The sequence below is a fragment of the Heptranchias perlo genome, chromosome 7 (genome assembly GCF_035084215.1).
Source record: "Heptranchias perlo isolate sHepPer1 chromosome 7, sHepPer1.hap1, whole genome shotgun sequence".
Taxonomy (NCBI): Eukaryota; Metazoa; Chordata; class Chondrichthyes; order Hexanchiformes; family Hexanchidae; genus Heptranchias; species Heptranchias perlo.
The window spans coordinates 34,275,929-34,296,154 of record NC_090331.1 but is presented as its reverse complement, the minus strand read 5'-3'; the positions used below and the strand labels follow the sequence as shown (position 1 = coordinate 34,296,154).

At 45.3% G+C, this 20,226-nt stretch overlaps 1 protein-coding gene across 2 annotated transcripts in view; it reads left to right on the top strand.

The window, feature by feature from the left end:
- Positions 1–18,424: 18,424 nt before the first annotated feature.
- ccdc93 (coiled-coil domain containing 93) overlaps positions 18,425–20,226 on the top strand; it is a 65,886-nt gene continuing 64,084 nt past the window's right edge. The window contains exon 1 of one of the 2 annotated variants that reach the window (XM_067987277.1): positions 18,425–18,545. In XM_067987277.1, coding sequence (XP_067843378.1) covers positions 18,462–18,545 — 84 coding nt within the window. In that variant the 5' untranslated portion in view covers positions 18,425–18,461. The remainder of the gene's footprint in view (positions 18,546–20,226) is intronic. The other variant, XM_067987278.1, reaches the window with a different exon arrangement.

Genomic DNA, 20,226 nt, shown 5'->3' with positions numbered 1-20,226 from the left:
GGACCATGCAGAGGCCACGCACAGCAGGTGAAGCTGCGAGGAGAGGGAGGAGGCCATATCCAATGAGGGCATTCCGGGACCAATTCTCTTACCTCAACATGGGCAAGGAGCATTGCATTCGACGGCTGAAGTTCACCAAGGAGGCCATGACGGAGATCTGTCAACTGCTACGGCCACAACTGCAGCCTCAGCGCAGGATAAGGACAGCATTGCCTGTGGCTATGAAGGTAACCGTGGCGCTGAACTTCTACGGCTCAGGATCATTTCAGGCCTCTGCTGGTGGCATGTGTAATATTTTGCAGTATGCAGCGCACTGCTGCATAAGGGAGGTCACAGATGCACTGTACCAGATGAGGAACATCACCTTCCCTCTTGACAGAGACAAGCAGAACGAGCAAGCACGGAGGTTCGCTCGCATTGCTGGCTTCCCCATGGTGCATTGACTGCACACAGATTGCCCTGCATGCAACGCATGTCAACTCATCGCCTTAGTCAACGAAAAGGGCTTCAACTCCCTGAACGTACAGCTGGTGTGTGACCACATGCATCGAATCAGGGAGGTCGATGCCCGCTACCCTGGGAGCAGTCATGACGCCTTTGTTATGCGGCAGTCCAACGAGCCAACTATCTTTCACCCGGCTTGGCAAGTCAAAGGCTGGCCACTAGGCGACAAAGGCTATCCCCTCACGCTGTGGCTCATGACTCCAGTCAGGAACCCATGCACACATGCACAGCAGTCCGACAGTGAGAGCCATGCTGCAACATGCAACGTCGCAGAACACACCAAAGGCCTTCTGAAACAACTCTTTCCCTGCCTGGACTGTTTTGGAGGAGCTCTCCAGTACTCTGCTGAGCGGGTGGGAAGACGCGTAGTGGTATGCTGCACAACCTCGCCATCATGAGTGACCAGCCCTTGCCACCAATGATCAGAGAAGACCCTGAGCCAGAGGTGGAGGAGAAGGAGGGAGAAGAGCCAGAGGAGGAAGTGGAGAAAGACGCGAGGGTACAACAGGAAACACTCACCTTGTCTGCAAAGGCTCTGCATGCTCGCCTGATGCGTGCCCGCTATCCCTAATGTCAACTACATCCCCCAACTCACCAACAGTCGTACACTCCCCACCTGTCCGCTCCCACACGACCATCAAATCGCCCTCCATCTGATGACACATTACTTTCCCCCTCAGCTCATCGCACAAACAAAAACCACCACCAAATGCAAATTCAAAGTCACATTTATCAATTAACAAATCAAATTATGGAAACAGAACAGAACTATTCACCCTTGTGCATTCCCTTAGTGACCATAAGAGACAGGAGCAGGAGTAGGCCATTCGGCCCCTTGAGCCTGCACCGCCATTCAATCAGATCATGGCTGATCTGACTTTTACCTCAACTCCACTTTCCTGCCTTTTCCCCATATCCTTTGACTCCCTTGCTGATCACAAATTTGTCCAACTCAGCCTTGAATGTATTCAATGACTCAGCCTCCACAGCTTTTTGGGGTAAGGAATTCCAAAGTATCACGATCCTTTGGGAGAAGAAATTCCTCCTCATTTCCATCTTAAACTGGCGACCCCTTATTCTGAGACTAGTTTTAGATTCCCCCACGAGGGGTAACATCCTCTCAGCATCTACCCTATCGAGTCCCCTCAGAATCTTGGTATGTTTCAATAAGGTCTCCTCTCATTCTTCTAAACTCCAATGAGTATACACCCAACCTGTTCAATCTTTCCTCATAAGACAACCCTTCCATACCCGGAATCAACCTAGTGAACCTTCTCTGAACTGCCTCCAATGCAAGTATGTCCTTCCTTAAATAAGGGCACCAGAACTGTACGCAGTACTCCAGGTGTGGTCTCACGAGCACCCTGTACAGTTGTAGCATGACTTCCCTGCTTTTATACTCCATCCCCCTAGAAATAAAGGCCAATATTCTGTTTGCCTTCCGGATTTCCTGCTGCACCTGTATGTTGACTTTTTGTGTTTCATGTATGAGGACACCCAGATCCCTCTGTACTGCAGCATTTTGTAGTATTTCTCCATTCAAATAATATTGTGCTTTTTTATTTTTCCTCCCAAAGTGTATGACTTCACATTTTCCCACATTATATTCCATCTGCCATTCACTTAACCTGTCAATATCCCTTTGCAGACACTTTGTGTCCTCATCGCAACTTGCTTTTCCACCTATCTTTGTATCTTCAGCAAATTTGGCCACAAGACACTCTGTTCCTTCATCCAAGTCATTAATATATATTGTAAATAGTTGAGGCCCCAGCACTGAGCCCTGTGGCACCCCACTAGTTACAGATTGCCATTTTGAAAATGACCCTTTTATCCCGACTCTTTGTTTTCTGTTAGTTAGCCAATCCTCTATCCATGCCAGTATATTACCCCCAACACCATGAGCTCTTATCTTGTGCAGTAATCTTTTATGTGGCACCTTATCGAATGCCTTTTGGAAATCCAAATATACTGCATCCATTGGTTCCCCTTTATCCACCCTGCCCATTACTTCCTCAAAGAACTCTAATAAATTTGTCAGACACGATTTCCCCTTCATTAAACCATGTTGACTCTCCTTGATTGTGTTATGAGTCTCCAAATGTCCTGCTACTACTTCCTTAATAATGGATTCTAGCATTTTCCCAATGACAGATGTTAGGCTAACTGGTCTATAGTTACCTGCTTTCTGTCTCACTCCCTTCTTGAATAGGGGTGTTACGTTTGCGGTTTTCCAATCCGCTGTTGTTCGTGTGCCTTTACCTATCCTGGTGCATCCCCAGTGGCTGGAGCATGGGTGGTGGGTGGCTGCTGGCGTTCAATGGCGTGCAGATGGCCTTGGATGATGACCTGGAGCAGCTATGGGCCGGGACGGCCTGGCTTCAGACTGCACCATCTCAGCATGGGCTGCAGTAGTCTGGCCTGGCTGGCTGATAGGCAACAACAAGGGCACTGGTGGAATGGCAGAGGTGGGAATAGGAATGCTGTCATCCTGAAAGAGGACAGCAGATCTGACTGCCATGGCACCTCTGCCACTCTCCCGGGGCGGCGCCTCAACAATCCTGGTGATCAGCTGGAGAATGGATTGCTGGAGTGCTGTGATACCCTGGGAGCCCCGTTCCACAGTGGTCCCCAGAGCCAGGTTAGCAGCAGTCTGAGCTTCCATTGTTGCAGTTTGAGCTGCAACCGTAGCTGGCAGACCTTTGATGACATTGGTCTGAGCTGCAATGGAAGCTGCGACATCGGCCATCAGGCACTGCGTTATGGTAGGTTCCACAGGTGTGCTGATGGAGGTGACCACCCGTTCCACGTTGGAAAGGAGGGGCTCCAAACTGTGCACAAAACCCTGAGCCAAGTTGGAGCTGGACTCCTCCATGCCCCTTGTCATTGTGCACAGGCTTTCCGGCAGGCTTTCCAGTGCCCCAAGCATTTATTGGTGTACTCCCATCAGCCGACTTCTGTAGCCCGGCCCATCGAAGTCCTCATCTGACTCCTCTGCAGCAGAACTAGTGAGTGACCTCACTGTCCGGTGAGCTGTCCCCCTGCCCCAGCTCCTGTGCACTTGTGCTCAGTGTCTAACCATGTGCAGATCCCTCCTCTAATGTAACCTCTAAAGGATGTGCAGCGTCAGTCTCTGAGCTGGTGGATGCGAGCGTCAGATTGAGTGATGGTGTGCCTTCAGTTTCTCCCTCCTTCTCCTCTACCTCTTCCTCCTCGGATGATGCCACCACGTGTTCCTGGGTATCTGCAATGACAAAGGGAAACAGGTTGAGTTGTGGAGCGGGGAGAGGAGCAACTAAGACGTACGTGACAACAGCATCTGCAGCACATGAGTCAGAAAAGATTATGGAAGGAGGGAGATGTGGGAAACGAGAAGGAGCATTACATATGCAGAGACCCCCTTCATTGGAACCTCCAGCATAGCATGTGGTCATGGCTGCAGCGACAGCCCAGCCAATGATCCGAAGCACAGTCTCCTCCAAGGAGGTGAGGACATGTAGGCATGCCTGTCCTCCCTCAGGTCTCTCCTGCAGCCGGCTGTTATGCGCCACCTTTGCTTGGAAGACAGAAGGCGGTGTGTCAGTGAGTGTACTGCAAGGTGTCTGGGTGATGTGCCTTTCATGGTCAAATAGCTGCCAGTGTGTGTGACATTGAGTGGTGGTTGTGTGGCCTGCAAGTGTGGTACTATGTGCGGGTGAGATGCAGCATGCCGAGTGCAGCATTGTGTATGGATGGGCAGTGTTTGTTGGTGGGTGGGTGACGGGGAGTTTGATGCGTGGAGCAGTGGTGCAGTTGGTAGGGTGTGCCACTTGACACTTGCATTCACTCGCCTTGACCACTCGTGTCAAATCATTGAACTTATTTCGGCACTGCACCCACATGCGTGGTGCAATGCTCCTGGCGTTCACTTCCTGGGCCACAGCCTCCCGATGCCTGCAGAGCTGGAATATGGAGAATCTCTTGCCACCCTGCAGGTACATGTTGACCCTCCTTTCATCCACTCCCTCCACCAAGACCTCCAGTGCATCATCGGAGAAGCATAGGGCCCGCTCTTGCACCGGTCCTGCCATCCTTGCGGCCATCTTTCCCTCCTCCTAGTGGACTGTGCATGTCCCATTTAAAATGTGCACTTGCACCTTTATTAGGTGCAGGCTGCCGATGACATGTGCTGAGCACGTCCCATTTCCAACTTCCTCATTCTCCATGCAGCCTCTCAACAGCGCGAGTAGCACTGGCTGCATGGAGATATCATGGTAAGTAGCAGGCAGCTCAAAATTCACATGCTGCCTACGTAAGGTCCATCAGGCATGGGTTAATAGCAAATCGCGCTATCCGCGTTCGATAATAGGCCTTAGTGAATTTCCCCCGCCCCCCCCATAATGAGAGTGAGGAACTTAAGGTTATTAATATCAGTAGAGAAAAATTACCAGAGAAACTAATGGGACTAAAAGCCAACAAATCCCCTGGACGTGACGGCCTACATCCTAGCGTTCTAAAAGAGGTGGCTGCAGAGATAGTGGATGCGTTGGTTGTGATCTTCCAAAATTCCCTAGACTCTAGAACGGTCACAGCGGATTGGAAGGTAGCAAATGTAACACTGCTATTCAAAAAAGGAGGGCGAGAGAAAACAGGGAACTTCAGGCCAGTTAGCCTGACATCAGCATTCAGAAAAATGCTGGAATCCATTATTAAGGACGTGGTAACAGGGCACTGAGAAAATCATAACATGATTAAACAGAGTCATCGTGGTTTCATGAAACGGAAATCATGTTTAACAAATTTATTAGAATTCTTTGAGGATGTAACTAGCAGGGTAGATAAAGGGGAATCAGTGGATGTGGTGTATTTGGATTTCCAAAAGACATTCGATAAGGTGCCACATAACAGGTTGTTACGCAAGATATGGGCTCATGGGGCTGGGGGTAATATATTAGCAAGCATAGAGGATTGGTTAACGGACAGTAGGGATAAACGGGTCATTTTCAAGTTGGCAGACTAGTAGGATGCCGCAAGGATCAGTACTCGGGCCTCAGCTATTTACAATCTATATTAATGACTGAGATGAAGGGACCGGGTGTAATGTATCCATGTTTGCTGACGATACAAAGCTAGGTGGGAAAGTAAGCAGCGAGGAGGACACAAGGAGTCTGCAAAGGGATATAGACAGGTTAAGTGAATGGGCAAGAAGGTGGCAGATGGAGTGTAATGTGGGGAAATGTGAGATTATTCACTTTGGTAGGAAGAATAGGAAAACAGAATATTTTTTAAAAGGTGAGAAACTATTAAATGTTGGTGTTCACAGAGATCTGGGTGCCCTCGTACAAAAAGCACAGAAAGTTAGCATGCAGGTAAACAATTAGGAAGGCAAATGGCATGTTGGCCTTTATTGCAAGGGGGTTGGCGTACAAGAGTAAGGAAGTCTTGCTACAATTTTACAGGGCTTGGGTGAGACCACACCTGAAGTACTGTGCACAGTTTTGGTCTCCTTATCTATGGAAGGATATACTAGCCTTAGAGGCAGTCCAATGGAGGTTCACTAGATTGATTCCTGGGATGAGAGGGTTGTCCTCTGATGAGAGATTGAGTAAAATGGGACCGTGTTCTCTGCAGTTTCGAAGAATTTTTTTATTCGTTCATGGGATGTGGGTGTCGCTGGCAAGGCCAGCATTTATTGCTCATCCCTAATTGCCCTTGAGAAGGTGGTGGTGAGCCACCTTCTTGAACCGCTGCAGTCCGTGTGGTGAAAGTTCTCCCACAGTGCTGTTAGGTAGGGAGTTCCAGGATTTTGACCCAGCGACGATGAAGGAAAGGCAATATATATTTCCAAGTTGGGATGGTATGTGACTTGGAGGAGAACGTGCAGGTGGTGGTGTTCCCATGTGCCTGCTGCCCTTGTCCTTCTAGGTAGTAGAGGTCACGGGTTTGGGAGGTGCTGTCGAAGAAGCCTTGGCGAGTTGCTGCAGTGCATCCTGTAGATGGTACACACTGTAGCCACGGTGTGCCGGTGGTGATGGGAGAGAATGTTTAGGTTGATGGATGGGCTGCCAATCAAGTGGGCTGCTTTGTCCTGGGTGATGTTGAGCTTCTTGAGTGTTGTTGGAGCTGCACTCAACCAGGCAAGTGGACAGTATTCCATCACACAACTGACTTGTGCCTTGTAGATGGTGGAAAGGCTTTGGAGAGTCAGGAGGTGAGTCACTTGCCGCAGAATACCCAGCCTCTGACCAGCTTTTGTAGCCACAGTATTTACGTGGCTGGTCCAGTTAAGTTTCTGGTCAATGGTGACCCCCACAATGTTGATGGTGGGGGATTCAGTAATGGTAATACCATTGAATGTCAAGGGGAGGTGGTTAGACTCTCTCTTGTTGGAGATGGTCATTGCCTGGCACTTGTCTGGCGCGAATATTGCATGCCACTTATCAGCACAAGCCTGGATGTTGTCCAGGTCTTGCTGTATGCGGGCATGGGCTGCTTCATTATCTGAGGGGTTGCGAATGAAACTGAACACTGTGTAATCATCAGCGAACATCCCCATTTCTGACCTTATGATCGAGGGAAAGTCAAGAATGGGAGGTAATCTCATTGAAATATATAAGATTCTGAGTGGGCTTGACAGGGTAGATGCTGAGAGGTTGTTTCCCCTGGCTGGAGAGTCTAGAACTAGGGGGCACAGTCTCAGGATAAGGAGTCGGCCATTTAAGACTGAGATGAGGAGGAATTTCTTCACTCAGAGGGCTGCGAATCTTTGGAATTCTCTACCCAAGAGGGCTCTGGATGTTGACTCATTGAGGATATTCAAGGCTGAGATAGATAGATTTTTGGACTCTAGGGGAATCAAGGGATATGGGGATAGGGCGGGAAAGTGCAGTTGAGTTCGAAGATCAGCCATGATCTTATTGAATGGCGGAGCAGGTTCGAGGGGCCGTGTGGCCTACTCCTGCTCCTATTTCTTATGTTTCTTAATGCACAATTAATAGTGTTACATTAATTAGTTACATCGAGTCAACAGCACAGAAACAGGCCATTCGGCCCAACTGATCTATGCTGGCGATTATGCTGCACACGAGCCTCTTCCCTCCCTATTTCATCTAACCCTATTAGCATATTCTTCTATACCTTTCTCCCTCGAGTGCTTATCTAGCTTCACCTTAAATGCATCTATGCTATTTGCCTCAACTACTCCTCGTGGTAGTGAATTCCATATTCTAATCACTCTAGCTAAAGAAGTTTCTCCTGAATTCCCAAATGGATTTATTAGTGAACATCTTACATTTCTGACCTCTAGTTTTGGACTCCCAACAAGTGAAAACATTTTTTCTACGTCTACCCTATCAAACCCTTTCATTATCTAAAGACCTCTATCAGGTCACCCCTCCGCCTTCTCTTTTCTAGCCTGTTCAATCTTTCCTGATAAGTATATCGTCTCAGTTCTGGTATCATCCTTGTGAATCTTTATTGTATCTTCTCCAATGCCTCCATATCCTTTTTATAATATGGAGACCAGAACTGTGCACAGTACTCCAAGTGTGGTCTAACCAATATTCTATACAAGTTTAACATAACTTCTCTGCTTTTCAATTCTATCCCGCTAGAAACAAACCCCAGTGCTTGGTTTGCCTTTTTTCTGGCCTTATTAACTTGCATCGCTATTTTTAGTGATTTGTGTAACTGTACCCCGAGATCCCTTTGACCCTCTACCCCATTTAGACTCTTATTATCCAAGCAGAATGTGGCCTTCTTATTCTTCCTACCAATATGCACCACCTCACACTTATCTATATTGAAATTCATTTGCCAATTACATGTCCATTCTGCAAGTTTATTAATGTCTTCTTGCATTTTGATGCATTCTTCCTTTATATTGGAAAAAGTTAAAAACAGTGGATGTCCAAAGGGACTTAGGGGTTCAGGTACATAGATCATTGAAGTGTCATGAACAGGTGCAGAAAATAATCAATAAGGCTAATGGAATGCTGGCCTTTATATCTAGAGGACTGGAGTACAAGGGGGCAGAAGTTATGCTGCAGCTATACAAAACCCTGGTTAGACCGCACCTGGAGTACTGTGAGCAGTTCTGGGCACCGCACCTTCGGAAGGACATATTGGCCTTGGAGGGAGTGCAGCGTATGTTTATTAGAATGATACCCAGACTTCAAGGGTTAAGTCACGAGGAGAGATTACACAAATTGGGGTTGTATTCTCTGGAGTTTCGAAGGTTAAGGGGTGATCTGATCGAAGTTTATAAGATATTAAGAGGAACGGATAGGGTGGATAGAGAGAAACTATTTCCGCTGGTTGGGGATTCTAGGAGTAGGGGGCACAGTCTAAAAATTAGAGCCAGACCTTTCAGGAGCGAGATTAGAAAACATTTCTACACACAAAGGGTGGTAGAAGTTTGGAACTCTCTTCCGCAAACAGCAATTGATACTAGCTCAATTGCTAAATTTAAATGTGAGATGGATAGCTTTTTGGCAATCAAAGGTATTAAAGGATATGAGCCAAAGGCGGGTATATGGAATTAGATCACAGATCAGCCATGATCTTATCAAATGGCGGAGCAGGCACGAGGGGCTGAATGGCCTACTCCTGTTCCTATGTTCCTATATTAACTATACCCCTCAATTTGGTGTCATTCACAAATTGTGAAATTGTACTTCCCATTCCCGAGTCCAAATCGTTAATGTAAATTGTGAACAACAATTGGTCCCAGCACTGATCCCTGCGGAACACCGTTTCACACCTTTTGCATGTCTGAGTAGCTACCCTTAACCCCTACTCTCTGTTTTCTGTTTTGTAGCCACCTTTCTATCCATTCTGCTGCCTGTTCCCTGACTCTACATGTTCTGACCTTAATCATGAGTCTACAATGTGGTAGCTTATCAAAGGCCTTTTGAAAATCCAAATATATTACATCTACTACATCACTCTTGTCTACTCTTTCTGATAGTTCGTCACAGAATTCAATAAGGTTGGTCAAGCATGACTTTCCCTTCTGAAATCCGTGCTGACTACTCTTTATTATATTTTCATTTTCTATATGTTTTTCTATAATGTTTTTCATAATATTGTTGCATTATGTGCATTCCTTATCAATTTGGCACATACATCGATCTGAACAAAGTAAAGTTTTCTTTGTATGTTAATTCACACATGGTTTGTATGAAACTGTACCCTTTGTTTTCATATATCTTAGATGGTATGATGGAAATGAGGATCATGCAGCATTCATTGCAGCAGCAGATGCAACTCATCCTTTGGGTATTCTTTACCTCTCAACAGCTGTTTCTATGAACAGTAAAAATCATGCTTTAAGTTTGCCATATGCCTTCACCTGTCAAATGATAATTTTGTTGACAAGGAAAGAAATGTACACAAATATCAGTTGGAAGAGGTGTAAAGGAATCCTTTGGACCAGGAAAAGATTATCAATCAGAATATGCTAGGACTGAACAAACAGATGTTCCTGATTATTGTAGAGTTTTCTCTTTTATAGGGCTAGAAAGGACAAGAATCAACCGAGACTGACTCTAGAATGTTTTTAAACACTCTAAATAATTTTATTGACATTAAGACATAACAGTTTTTCCAGATAACGCTATCATACAACCTTATTCTGTGGATCAGGTCCTTGTTCCGGGAGAGTTGAGGGGGTTAATTCTTCGTCAATGTCTTCCTTGAATGCTGCTTCGAGTCTCCTGAAAATCATTACATGCCTGCATGTTTTATATTTTTCCTTTCTAAGTCTGTTGCAAGGCAGAATAGGGTTGTAGTTTTTCTTTCATTTCTCAAGGTCCAGCGGTGCAGCTGTCTGATCTGTTCCCTTGTTACTCTCTGCTTACCTGTCCCTGTCCTTGAACAGTACAGCAAGTTTCGGTCAGTATATTTTTTCTCAAGGCAGCTTTGAGCTGTAAATGAGCCCATGATTCTTTTCGATCTTGGTCAAGCCAATATTTGCTGTTCATACTTTTAACCCATTATGCTCTTTTACCAAGTAGTAACCCTGCTAATCCAGGGTATTAAGTCCATTTCTTTATCCAACTCACGGTTCCCGGGCGAGCATCACCCTGACAATTCCCACTCCATAGGCCTTATTTAGTCCTCCTTAAGAGCAGGCACCAAAAAGTCCGTTTCAGAAAGCTTAAAAGCCTTCATTTAGCCCTCAAGTAAGTCTGAAACATCAAACGCTCACTTTAAATCGAATCGCACTCTTGAACCCGAATTGTGTTCACCACAGATACATTAGTTAATCAAAGAAATTAGGCGTTGTTGTTAGAGAAAAAGTTCAAGTCGAATAGCAATTATCTTTCATTTTCCCAACAGTGGATAAGTTCTGTACGCCAACCTTCATAATTCTCTATCTGGCCGCCTCAGGGTGCAGCGCAAACAGTAAGTAATAATCTGTAAGATTATAATAAGACCCGCCAGAAGACAAATGAAAACTTTAAATCCTAATTCTAACCATGTGCCCTCCATCAGAAGAGCGTAATCGCTCTTGTAGACCAGCTCATTCAATCGTCAACCAGCTGTCATGTCATTGCTAATCAGAATCAGGTGTTTGTCTGTCCTGGCTAATAATGTATGTAAATCCAGCAAGAGGGGTGAATAGGTACGTCAAAATTAGGGGTATACTCCTTAGGGTGATGGAATTGTTTTTCATACGAGTTATGCCAATTGTATTCTTCTTGTATGCTAGCCCAGTAATCAATTTCTTTGATGTTAAATATATGTAAGGTCAGGGTCCGGAGGTCTATATGCACTCGGTGTCGGTATCTGTTCCCCTCCATTATCTGAGGAATTGTCCCGTACCCAGCCTTCTCTGGCAAGCATGGTTGAGCCTCAGGTTCGTGAACAAAGATCTTTCTCTCAATACAAACAGTAAAATAAGCAACCATTAGTGTCTCATTGTAAGCTGATTTCATCCATTGTTCTTCAATTATTGTTGAATTTTCTTTCCTCCAACACGTGGTACAGGAAAAAAAATGGTCACGACCCTTAGTGTTTCCCCTTCCGTAACCTCCACCACCGAATGCTGAGTTTCCAGCACTCCTTTTTTAAATGTATCCACCAATGAGAGGACACCATAGGCCACCAGAATCAAAATCACCAATTGACACATCGCTTGCCAACAAAACAAGAGATCAAGGTAGTGACTGCTCATTTTATCCAATATCTGATTTAACATATACGTTTATGTCAACTATATGAACTCATTTCGGTTTCTTTGGCTTAACCTGGACCTTGTAAACAGATGGACTAGCCTTGTCAACAAAGAGAGCAAGACCCCAATAGTTCGGAGCAAATGGGCCTGCAGCGTCAAAAACTTTGTCCATAACCTGCTGTCTCACCTCTCACTCTTCCGGATGGACACAAGAATGCAAGTACATTTTGTTTGCCTGTTGGGACTTCCCAATGTTCACTGCAGCAAATAACTGAATCTGCTGGAGTTGTTCGGCCAGTTGCTGAATATAAGCCTCTTGAGTTAGAGCCTGATATTGTGGTTCAGCAAATCGGCAAAATTCAAATGTTCAAGGGTTTGCAACATCCTCCCCTTAAGTAACTCACGTGGGGAGAGTTTAGTGGTTTTGGAGGATATGGAACGGATTGCCATCAGGACAAGGGAAAGCAACTGGTCTTGCATTTTCAATGACGGGGTTATGAGTTTTTTCAACATTGTTTTGAGAGTTCGCTTCATTCATGCATCAATGCCTGGTGAGGTAGGATTGTACGCAATATGGAACCTATTCTGGACCCCTAAAGGATGCATGGTGTGTTGTATCAGATCCCTGGTAAAATGGGTGCCTTGATCTGAATCCACGGACTAGGGCAGTCCCTAATAGGTGAAGACATGTTGTACCAGTCGTTTAGCTGTGGCTTGCGCCATAGCTCGAGGAATCGAGAAAGCTACCACCCACTTTGAAAAGGTATCATTAACTACAAGGACATACTTATTACCTCTAGGAGTTGGAGGAGATGGGCCAATGTACTTGATCTGAAGATTGCACCACAACCCAGATGAGGGACCCAGCTGAGAGGGGCCTTCTTAGTGTGTGGGTGGAGGTTGTGTTGAGCACAAATAATGCAATTCTGACAATGGTGATCAAGATCCTCTTTACACCCAGGCCACCAGGTTCTCTCCTGTAGTTGGGTCAGCATTTTGCTGGTCTGGGGTAACCAGCAGTAAGAGAATCATGCACCTGACAGGTGGATTGATTTTGCAACATTTTCAATTGTAGCTTTTAAAACTGAGATCAATAATTTTTTGTTATGTAAGGGCATCAAGGGATGTGGAGCCAAGGCGGGTAAATGGAATTGAGGTGCAGATCAGCAATGATCTAATTGAATGGCGGAGCAGGCTCAAGGGGCTGAATGGCCTACTCCTGTTCCTATGGAAGACCAGTAAGAGCATATAGGGATATTAAATGGTACACAAAGCAAACAATCGAGTCCACCCCTATGCAAACCATTGGGTCTGCTGTCCTCAGCACAGCTGGGATTAACTTAAGAGCAGTCCTTTATGATGCGAAGGTTTAGCAAAGAGACTGAAACAGAGATATGCCACCTCCTACAGGAAGACCTCCAGACAAGATTTAACATCTATATGGCACTGCCAGTTGATTGTGAATGTTATATAGTCCTCGATTTATATGAGTCAGGCTGCTTTCAAGCTAGCACTTGGGACATTTGCATTGTCAACAGTTTGTCATCCAAAATGTATGCAGGAGGTGACAGATGCATTATTTAGTAGGGCCAACAATGGGCACTAAACAACAACAACAACAGCATGCGAGGCCTGCACAATTCCACTAGTCTGCTGGTTTTCCTAGAGCCAAGGGCATCATTGATTGCACCCAAGTTGCCATTCAGGTTCCCATACATAACATGTGGCCTATGTGACTGGAAAGGGTTTTCATTAATTTTGCAGTTGGTCTTCCATATCAGTACATAATCATACAGGTCAATGCCTGCTTCCCTAGCAGCATCCATGATGCTTTTATTTTATGCCAATTATTTGTGCCTTCTTTCATGGGGAAGAAAGAATGGAAGAATGGCTCCTGATGAGAATATGTTGATGAGAATATTACTTTTAGTAAAAGAGTAGTGGCTGAAGCAAAGAAAACAGCTGGATTTAGAAGTTTCATGAGTGCTATTTAATTATTTGACTCTGAAAAGGAACAATGGCAGATAATCAAAAAAATTGTCATTAAGGTCACAAGATGTGTACTCTTGCTATCAAAGACTGGACATGTTCCAACATAAGTTAAAGAAAAGAAAATACAATAGATATTGATCCCCGTCCCAAATTTTAAGGAAAATGGGGGTGAATTTCTACGGGGGTTCTCCTGTTCATATGCTATAACTTTGTTTACTCCATTTTTCCAGGGTATTGGCGGCTCTTCCACCAGAGTTATGGCGGATGAGCAGGAAAACCCCGCACTGTCTGTCTCGTCAAATTATTGTCTGCATTGTAGGCCAGAGAATATAGAATGTGGCATGACACACTGTGCCTCATATGCATCAGCTGTGTCATTTGCATATTGTTTTAAAAAAGAGCTGAACACAGTCCCTATCCCTTATCACTCAGCCTGTAAGATCCTCATAACTCTGCCCTGGAGCACTGTTCCTCTCCAGGGTTTTAAATTGCCTGACACTTGTGACAAATAACAAAACCGATTTCTTAGCAGCAATTTGTCTCAGTGGGAAAATGTCAATCACTGCTACCCTGTCTCTGACTCTCTAGGCATGAATGTTAATAATCAGAGATATACAAGGCACACAGTAAAAACCTGAGGAGATCACATTATCATGACAGGATGGAACTGTGATCAAAAGCAATTTCTGATTTTATCGGTTTTCCTGATTTTGCACCATCCCACTACAACAACTGAGTTTCTCTTTTGAAGCAGAATGAAAAGATATTACTTTGCTTACTGTTTTCTGGGAAATAAACTTGTATTATATAGTCCATGAGTATCTTCTGTTTTGAATACACTGTAACATCCAAAGATTTCTTCAAAGATGAAATTGATTGACATTGCAGTCCACTGCTAGGGCATAATCTTTGATCCTGGGGGGATTGTTACATCCCATGTTGACTGAGATTGCTACTCATTCAGCTGCAAGTTTCCGTCAATCACTGCACAAAGTTAACAGACACAAACATTCTTAACCGTTCATATAAGACATCTAAAAAATTACCTGAGGCAAAAGATTGAACACCACTGATATAAAATAGCTGCATTGTACAACTCATTAGATACAATTTTTAACCAAATGATCTTCTCTCTTTATATGAACAAGCAGAATGCACTTCTAATGCAGTTTTGCATTGCTACAAAACCATTGCAGGTGGCACAAGAATTGCGGTATAACTGCAGCCTAATCAGTGTCTGCTCAGTGTTGAGTATAAGACCACCTCAATGAGAATCTCACACTATTTTACAATTAATGTTTAAAGAGAACTTGGGCTATCCACATGACCATCTTTGGGTTTCTAATGATCCAAATGTACCATCGGTACTGTCTTCTAACATCAGAGGTTTCACCGCAGTCAGACAATGATGAGCAGAGCTCTGTACATGGTTTAAATACACGTACATAGATCTCCTCTCTCATTGGGCCTGCCCAGCTCAGGATTCTTCAACAGCTGCTATGGCCGCCAACTAAAAGTAAGTTTTTATTTAATAAATTTTCCAAATACCTTCCTGTGTTGCCAGGAGTAGGACTCCAGTTGGTGTCATGGCGCCCCTCCCCATTGCCCAGTCCAAACCACCTCGTGGTACTTACATTCGAGCTGCTGCTCAAAGGCGTGAGCTTCCTAAGGGAGCACGACAGTCGCTGGCAGCTCGCACATAAAATGTTAATGAGGCCTGAGACCTGAGGCCCAATTATAGGCCAATCGATTGGGGCATTGTGAAGCGCAGAGTCTGGGCCTGAAAATGGGCACATTTCTACCCCAGAGAGTTCTGGGAGAGGGGCTGTGATACTGTAGAAGGTTTCAGCTATAGGGAGGGGCAAGGCCATAAAGGGATTTAGGTACGAGGATGAGAGTTTTTAATTTGAAATTTTGGAGATCTGAGATCCAATATAGGTCAGTGAAAAAAGGGGTAATGGTTGAGCAGGACTTGGTGTGGGATAGGATGCGGGCAACAGAGTTTTGGATGAGCTTAGTTTTAAAAGATGAAGCATTTGGAAATGGTGGTGGAGAATGGGTGGTCAGCTGCGTAAGAGCATTGGAATAGTCGAGTCTGGAGGTGTCAAAGGAATAAACAATGTGCATATTTATTTGGTTAGAATCTATTTGGTTAGAGTTAAGAAACAATATAGGCGCCATTATACTAATGGGTGTATTCTATCTGCCACCAACTAGTGGGAAGGATATAGAGGAGCAAATTTGCAGGGAAATTAGAGAGGCGCAAGAACTATACAGTAGTGATAACAGGGAATTTTAACTATCCTAATATAGAATGGGATAGTAATAGTGTAAAGGGCAAAGAGGGGCAGGAATTTCTGAAGTTTGTTCAGGAGAACTTTCCTGATCAGTGTGTTTCTGGCCCAATGAGGAAGGAGGCATCGCTGGATTTGGTTTTGGGAAATGAGGTGGGTCAAGTGGAGCAAGTGTCAGTGGGGGAACAATCAGGGAACAGTGATCATAGTATCATAAGATTTGGATTAGTTATGGAAAAGGATAAGGAGCAATCTAGAGTAAAAATACTTAATTGGAGGAGGGCCAATTTTAGTGGGTTGAGAACGGATCTGGCCCGGGTAAACTGGAATCAAAGATTGGCAGGCAAAACTGTAATCGAACAATAGGGGGCCTTTAAAGAGGAGATGGTTCGGGTACAGTCTAAGTATATTCCCACGGGGGAGAAAGGTAGGGCAACCAAAGAAAAACTGTTCCCATTGGCGGAAGGGTCGAGAACCAGAGGACAGAGATTTAAGGTGATTGGCAAAAGAACCAAAGGCAACATGAAGAAACACTTTTTTACGCAGCAAGTAGCTATGATCTGGAATGCGCTGCCTGAAAGGGTGGTGGAAGCAGATTCAATCGTGGTTTTCAAAAAGGAATTGTATAAATATTTGAAGGGAAAAAATTTGCAGGGCTACAGGGAAAGAAAGGGGGAATGGGACTACCTGGATTGCTGTTACAAAAAGCCAGCACGATCTTAATGGGCCGAATGGTCTCCTTCTGTGCTGTAACCATTCTATGATTCTATATATATAGCAGCTTTCATAATTTCACACATCCCAAAGCACTTCACAGCCAATAAAATACTTTTGAGTTGCAATCACTGTTGTAATATAGGATAACGCGGCAGCCATTTGTGCACAGCAAGATCCCACAAACAGCAATGAGATAAATGACCAGATAATTTGTTTTTTAGTGATGTTGGTTGAGGGATAAATAGTGACACCAGAGCAACTCCCTTGCTCTTCTTTAAAAAGTACCATGGGATCTTTTACTTCCATCTGAGAAGGCAGGTGAGGCCTTCGTTTAAAGCCTCATCCAAAATACAGCACCTCTGACAGTGCAGCACTTCCTCAGTACTGAACTGGAGTGTCAGCCTAGATTAATGTCCTCAAGTCTCTGAAGTGGGGTATAAACCCACAAGTTTCAGTTGCAGATGAGCCAAGATAGGGGTGGAGGTGGGTGATGTTGTGGAATTGGGAGTAGGCATTTTGTGTGTGGGAGACAATATGGGGTTGGAAGTTCAGCTCAGGATTGAAATGGAAACTGGAGATCATCCAGTGATATATTAAAAATGTTACCCCTTCACACACTTCTGAGTTGTGCCACTTGACTTTCCTGTTTTCACATTTTTGTCACACTTTAAATTCCCATGTCCACATTTATTATAGGTTTTGCCAGTGTAAAATCATCGCTTTGACTGCAGGTCTTGACTCTGGGTTGCATAATCTGGCCACAAAGTTTGTACAATTCTCTCAAAATGCTTTCTGAAATGTTTTTCTATTGCCATTTTTTGAGAGCAGGGGTGAGCGAATTCATGTTAATATGTAATTGTCAAAAACATAAGTTGCATTCCGAATGCTACTAATTATCTCTGATTTTGTTAACTCTGAGAAAAGGTCAATGCCAATGGTTTATATCTGTGAGTAAAGGTTCTAATTTTAACACCTATAAGAAATACTATTTCATTTACCATTCTGATTTGATTTTTTAAATTTCAACTTTGAAAGCAAACAGAGCCTTGTTGACAAAAAATACAAATGAGGGAGAAGAGGTGTGTTTGGGGGGGGGGGGGGGGAGTTGAGAAAGAGACAGATCCCACAGTGCCTGCTGCAATTTTTTTCTAGTTTAAGTCCCTTAAAAGTCGGGGCGGGGGGGAAGGGGAGAGTTAGGTACAAATGCATCCATCCCCTTCACTGGCAACACTGGGGCAACCCATGTCAGCTTGATAACTCAACCACCACAACCAATCAAATAATAATTTTATTATCAGTGTTGACTGGGCACTCCAGTCCCTGCGGCGCCCACCGGTCGCAGAAAGCCTCACGCGTACCTGTAGACACCGCGTGCTCCTTCTCCAGGGCCACCCGGGGTACAGAGAAAGCCGCGGAAGAGAAGCAGACAGTTGGAGCCACAGGCCACGTCTAGCCCGGACCTGTAGATGGTCACCCTTGGCCCTGCTGCATTACTAAACCCCCGGCTTGTCCATAAGAGATAGGAGCAGGAGCAGGCCATTCGGCCCCTCGAGCCTGCTTCGCCATTTAATGAGATCACGGCTGGTCTGATTTTTACCTCAACTCCTCTGTCCCGCCCTTTCCTCATATCCTCTGACGCCCTGGCTGATCAAAAACTGCTCGCCCTTTGCAACGATGCGCGCGCAGCAGCGGGCTTCCGTTCCCGCCTCACGCGCGCGTTCCCGCCACGGAGCGGTTACAAGCTCACGTGACTCGCTCTCCCACAGTGCGGTGCGCAGGTCACGTGACCTGGTGTGATGGCGGCTGCTTCGGTTTTCCATCGGCTCCGGACGGGTTCGAAACTGGGCCCGCAGTACGACCAGGAGGGGAACGTCATCGAGGTAATCCCGCGGGGCCGTCGGCACCGGCTTCCTACCCCGCCGCGGGGCACGAAGCGGAGAGCCGGTGTCACTGGTCCACAGCACTCCTTCCCTTTCCCGGCGCAGAGTCTCCCCGTCCCTGCAGTAAATTTTCCTCTTTTGCCAACGGGAGGTCAGAGCCCGAAGTTGTCTCCGGGAGCCGGGAGCGTGGTTTTTTTCTGAAACGCATTCGCGATTTATGTTGTGATATGGGCGGCAGAGCTCGAGATTAAATCGTCCCAAAGGGAAGGGGCTGAGGTTACTCTCAAAGCAGGAGGCGCGCTGCCTAGTAGTAGGTTTTAGCTGAGTTCATATCAGCTCCGCCTCTTCCAGGGAGGAGGCTGTTGAGAGGGGGCCGTTGTGTTGAAGCTGATGTTTCGTTTGCAGTCAGTCAGTCAGCTGGCTGAAGCAGCGCTGTCCTCTGCTGGGTTAATGTCACAGGACATCTGATGCTGCTCTTCATGGGTGTGGTGCTGGAGGACTACTAACGCTGTACCATTGTTTAAAAAAGGAGCAAGGGGTAGACTGAGTAATTACAGGCCAGTCAGTCTAAACTCGGTGGTGGGCAAATTATTGGACTGAATTCTGAGGGACAGGATAAACCTTCATTTAGAAAGGCATGGAGTAATCAAGGACCGTCAGCATTGATTTGTTAAGGGAAGGTTGCATCTGACTAACTTGATTGAATTTTTTGGGGAGATAACAAGGAAGGTCGATGAGGGTAGTGCATTTGATGTAGTCTACATGGATTTTAGCAAGGCTTTTGACAAGGTCCCACATGGCAGACTGGTCAAAAAAGTACAAGCCCATGGGATCTAAAGGAGAGGGGCAAGTTAGATCCAAAATTGTCTCATTGGCAGGAAGCAAAGGGTAATGGTGGACGGTGTTTTTGTGACCGGCTGTTTCCAGTGGGGTTCTGCAGGGCTCAGTACAGGTTCCTTGCATTTTGTGATATATATTGATGATTTGGGCTTAAATGTAGGGTGCATGATTAAAAAGTTTGCAGATGATACAAAAATTGGCCATGTGGTTGATAGTGAGGAGGAATTGTAGGAAGATATCAAGGGACTGGTCAGGTGGGCAGAAAAGAGGCAAATGGAATTCAATCCGGAGAATTGTGAGGTAATGCATTTGGGGAGGGCAAACAAGGCAATGGAGTACACAATAAATGGGAGGATACTGAGGTGTAGAGGAAGTGAGGGACTTTGGAGTGCATGTCTACAGATCCCCGAAGGTAGCAGAACAGGTGGATAAAGTGGCTAAGAAGGCATATGGAATACTTTCCTTTATTAGTTGAGGCATAGAATATAAGAGCAGGAATGTTATGCTGGAACTGTGTAAAACACTGGTTAGGCCACAGCTCGAGTACTATGTACAGTCCTGGTCGTCACATTACAGGAAAGATGTATTTGCACTGGAGAGGGCGCAGAGGAGATTTACAAGGATGTTGCCAGGACCATAGAATTTTAGCTGAGGAAAGATTGGATAGGCTGGGGTTGTTCTCTTTGGAACAGTGGCAGCTGAGGGGTGATTTAATGGAGGTGTACAAAATTGAGTGGCCTAGATAGGAAGGACCTATTTCCCTTAAAGTGATTGGTAGAAGGATTAGAGGGGAGTTGAGGAAAAAAAATTTTCATCCAGAGGGTGGTAGAGGCAGAAACCC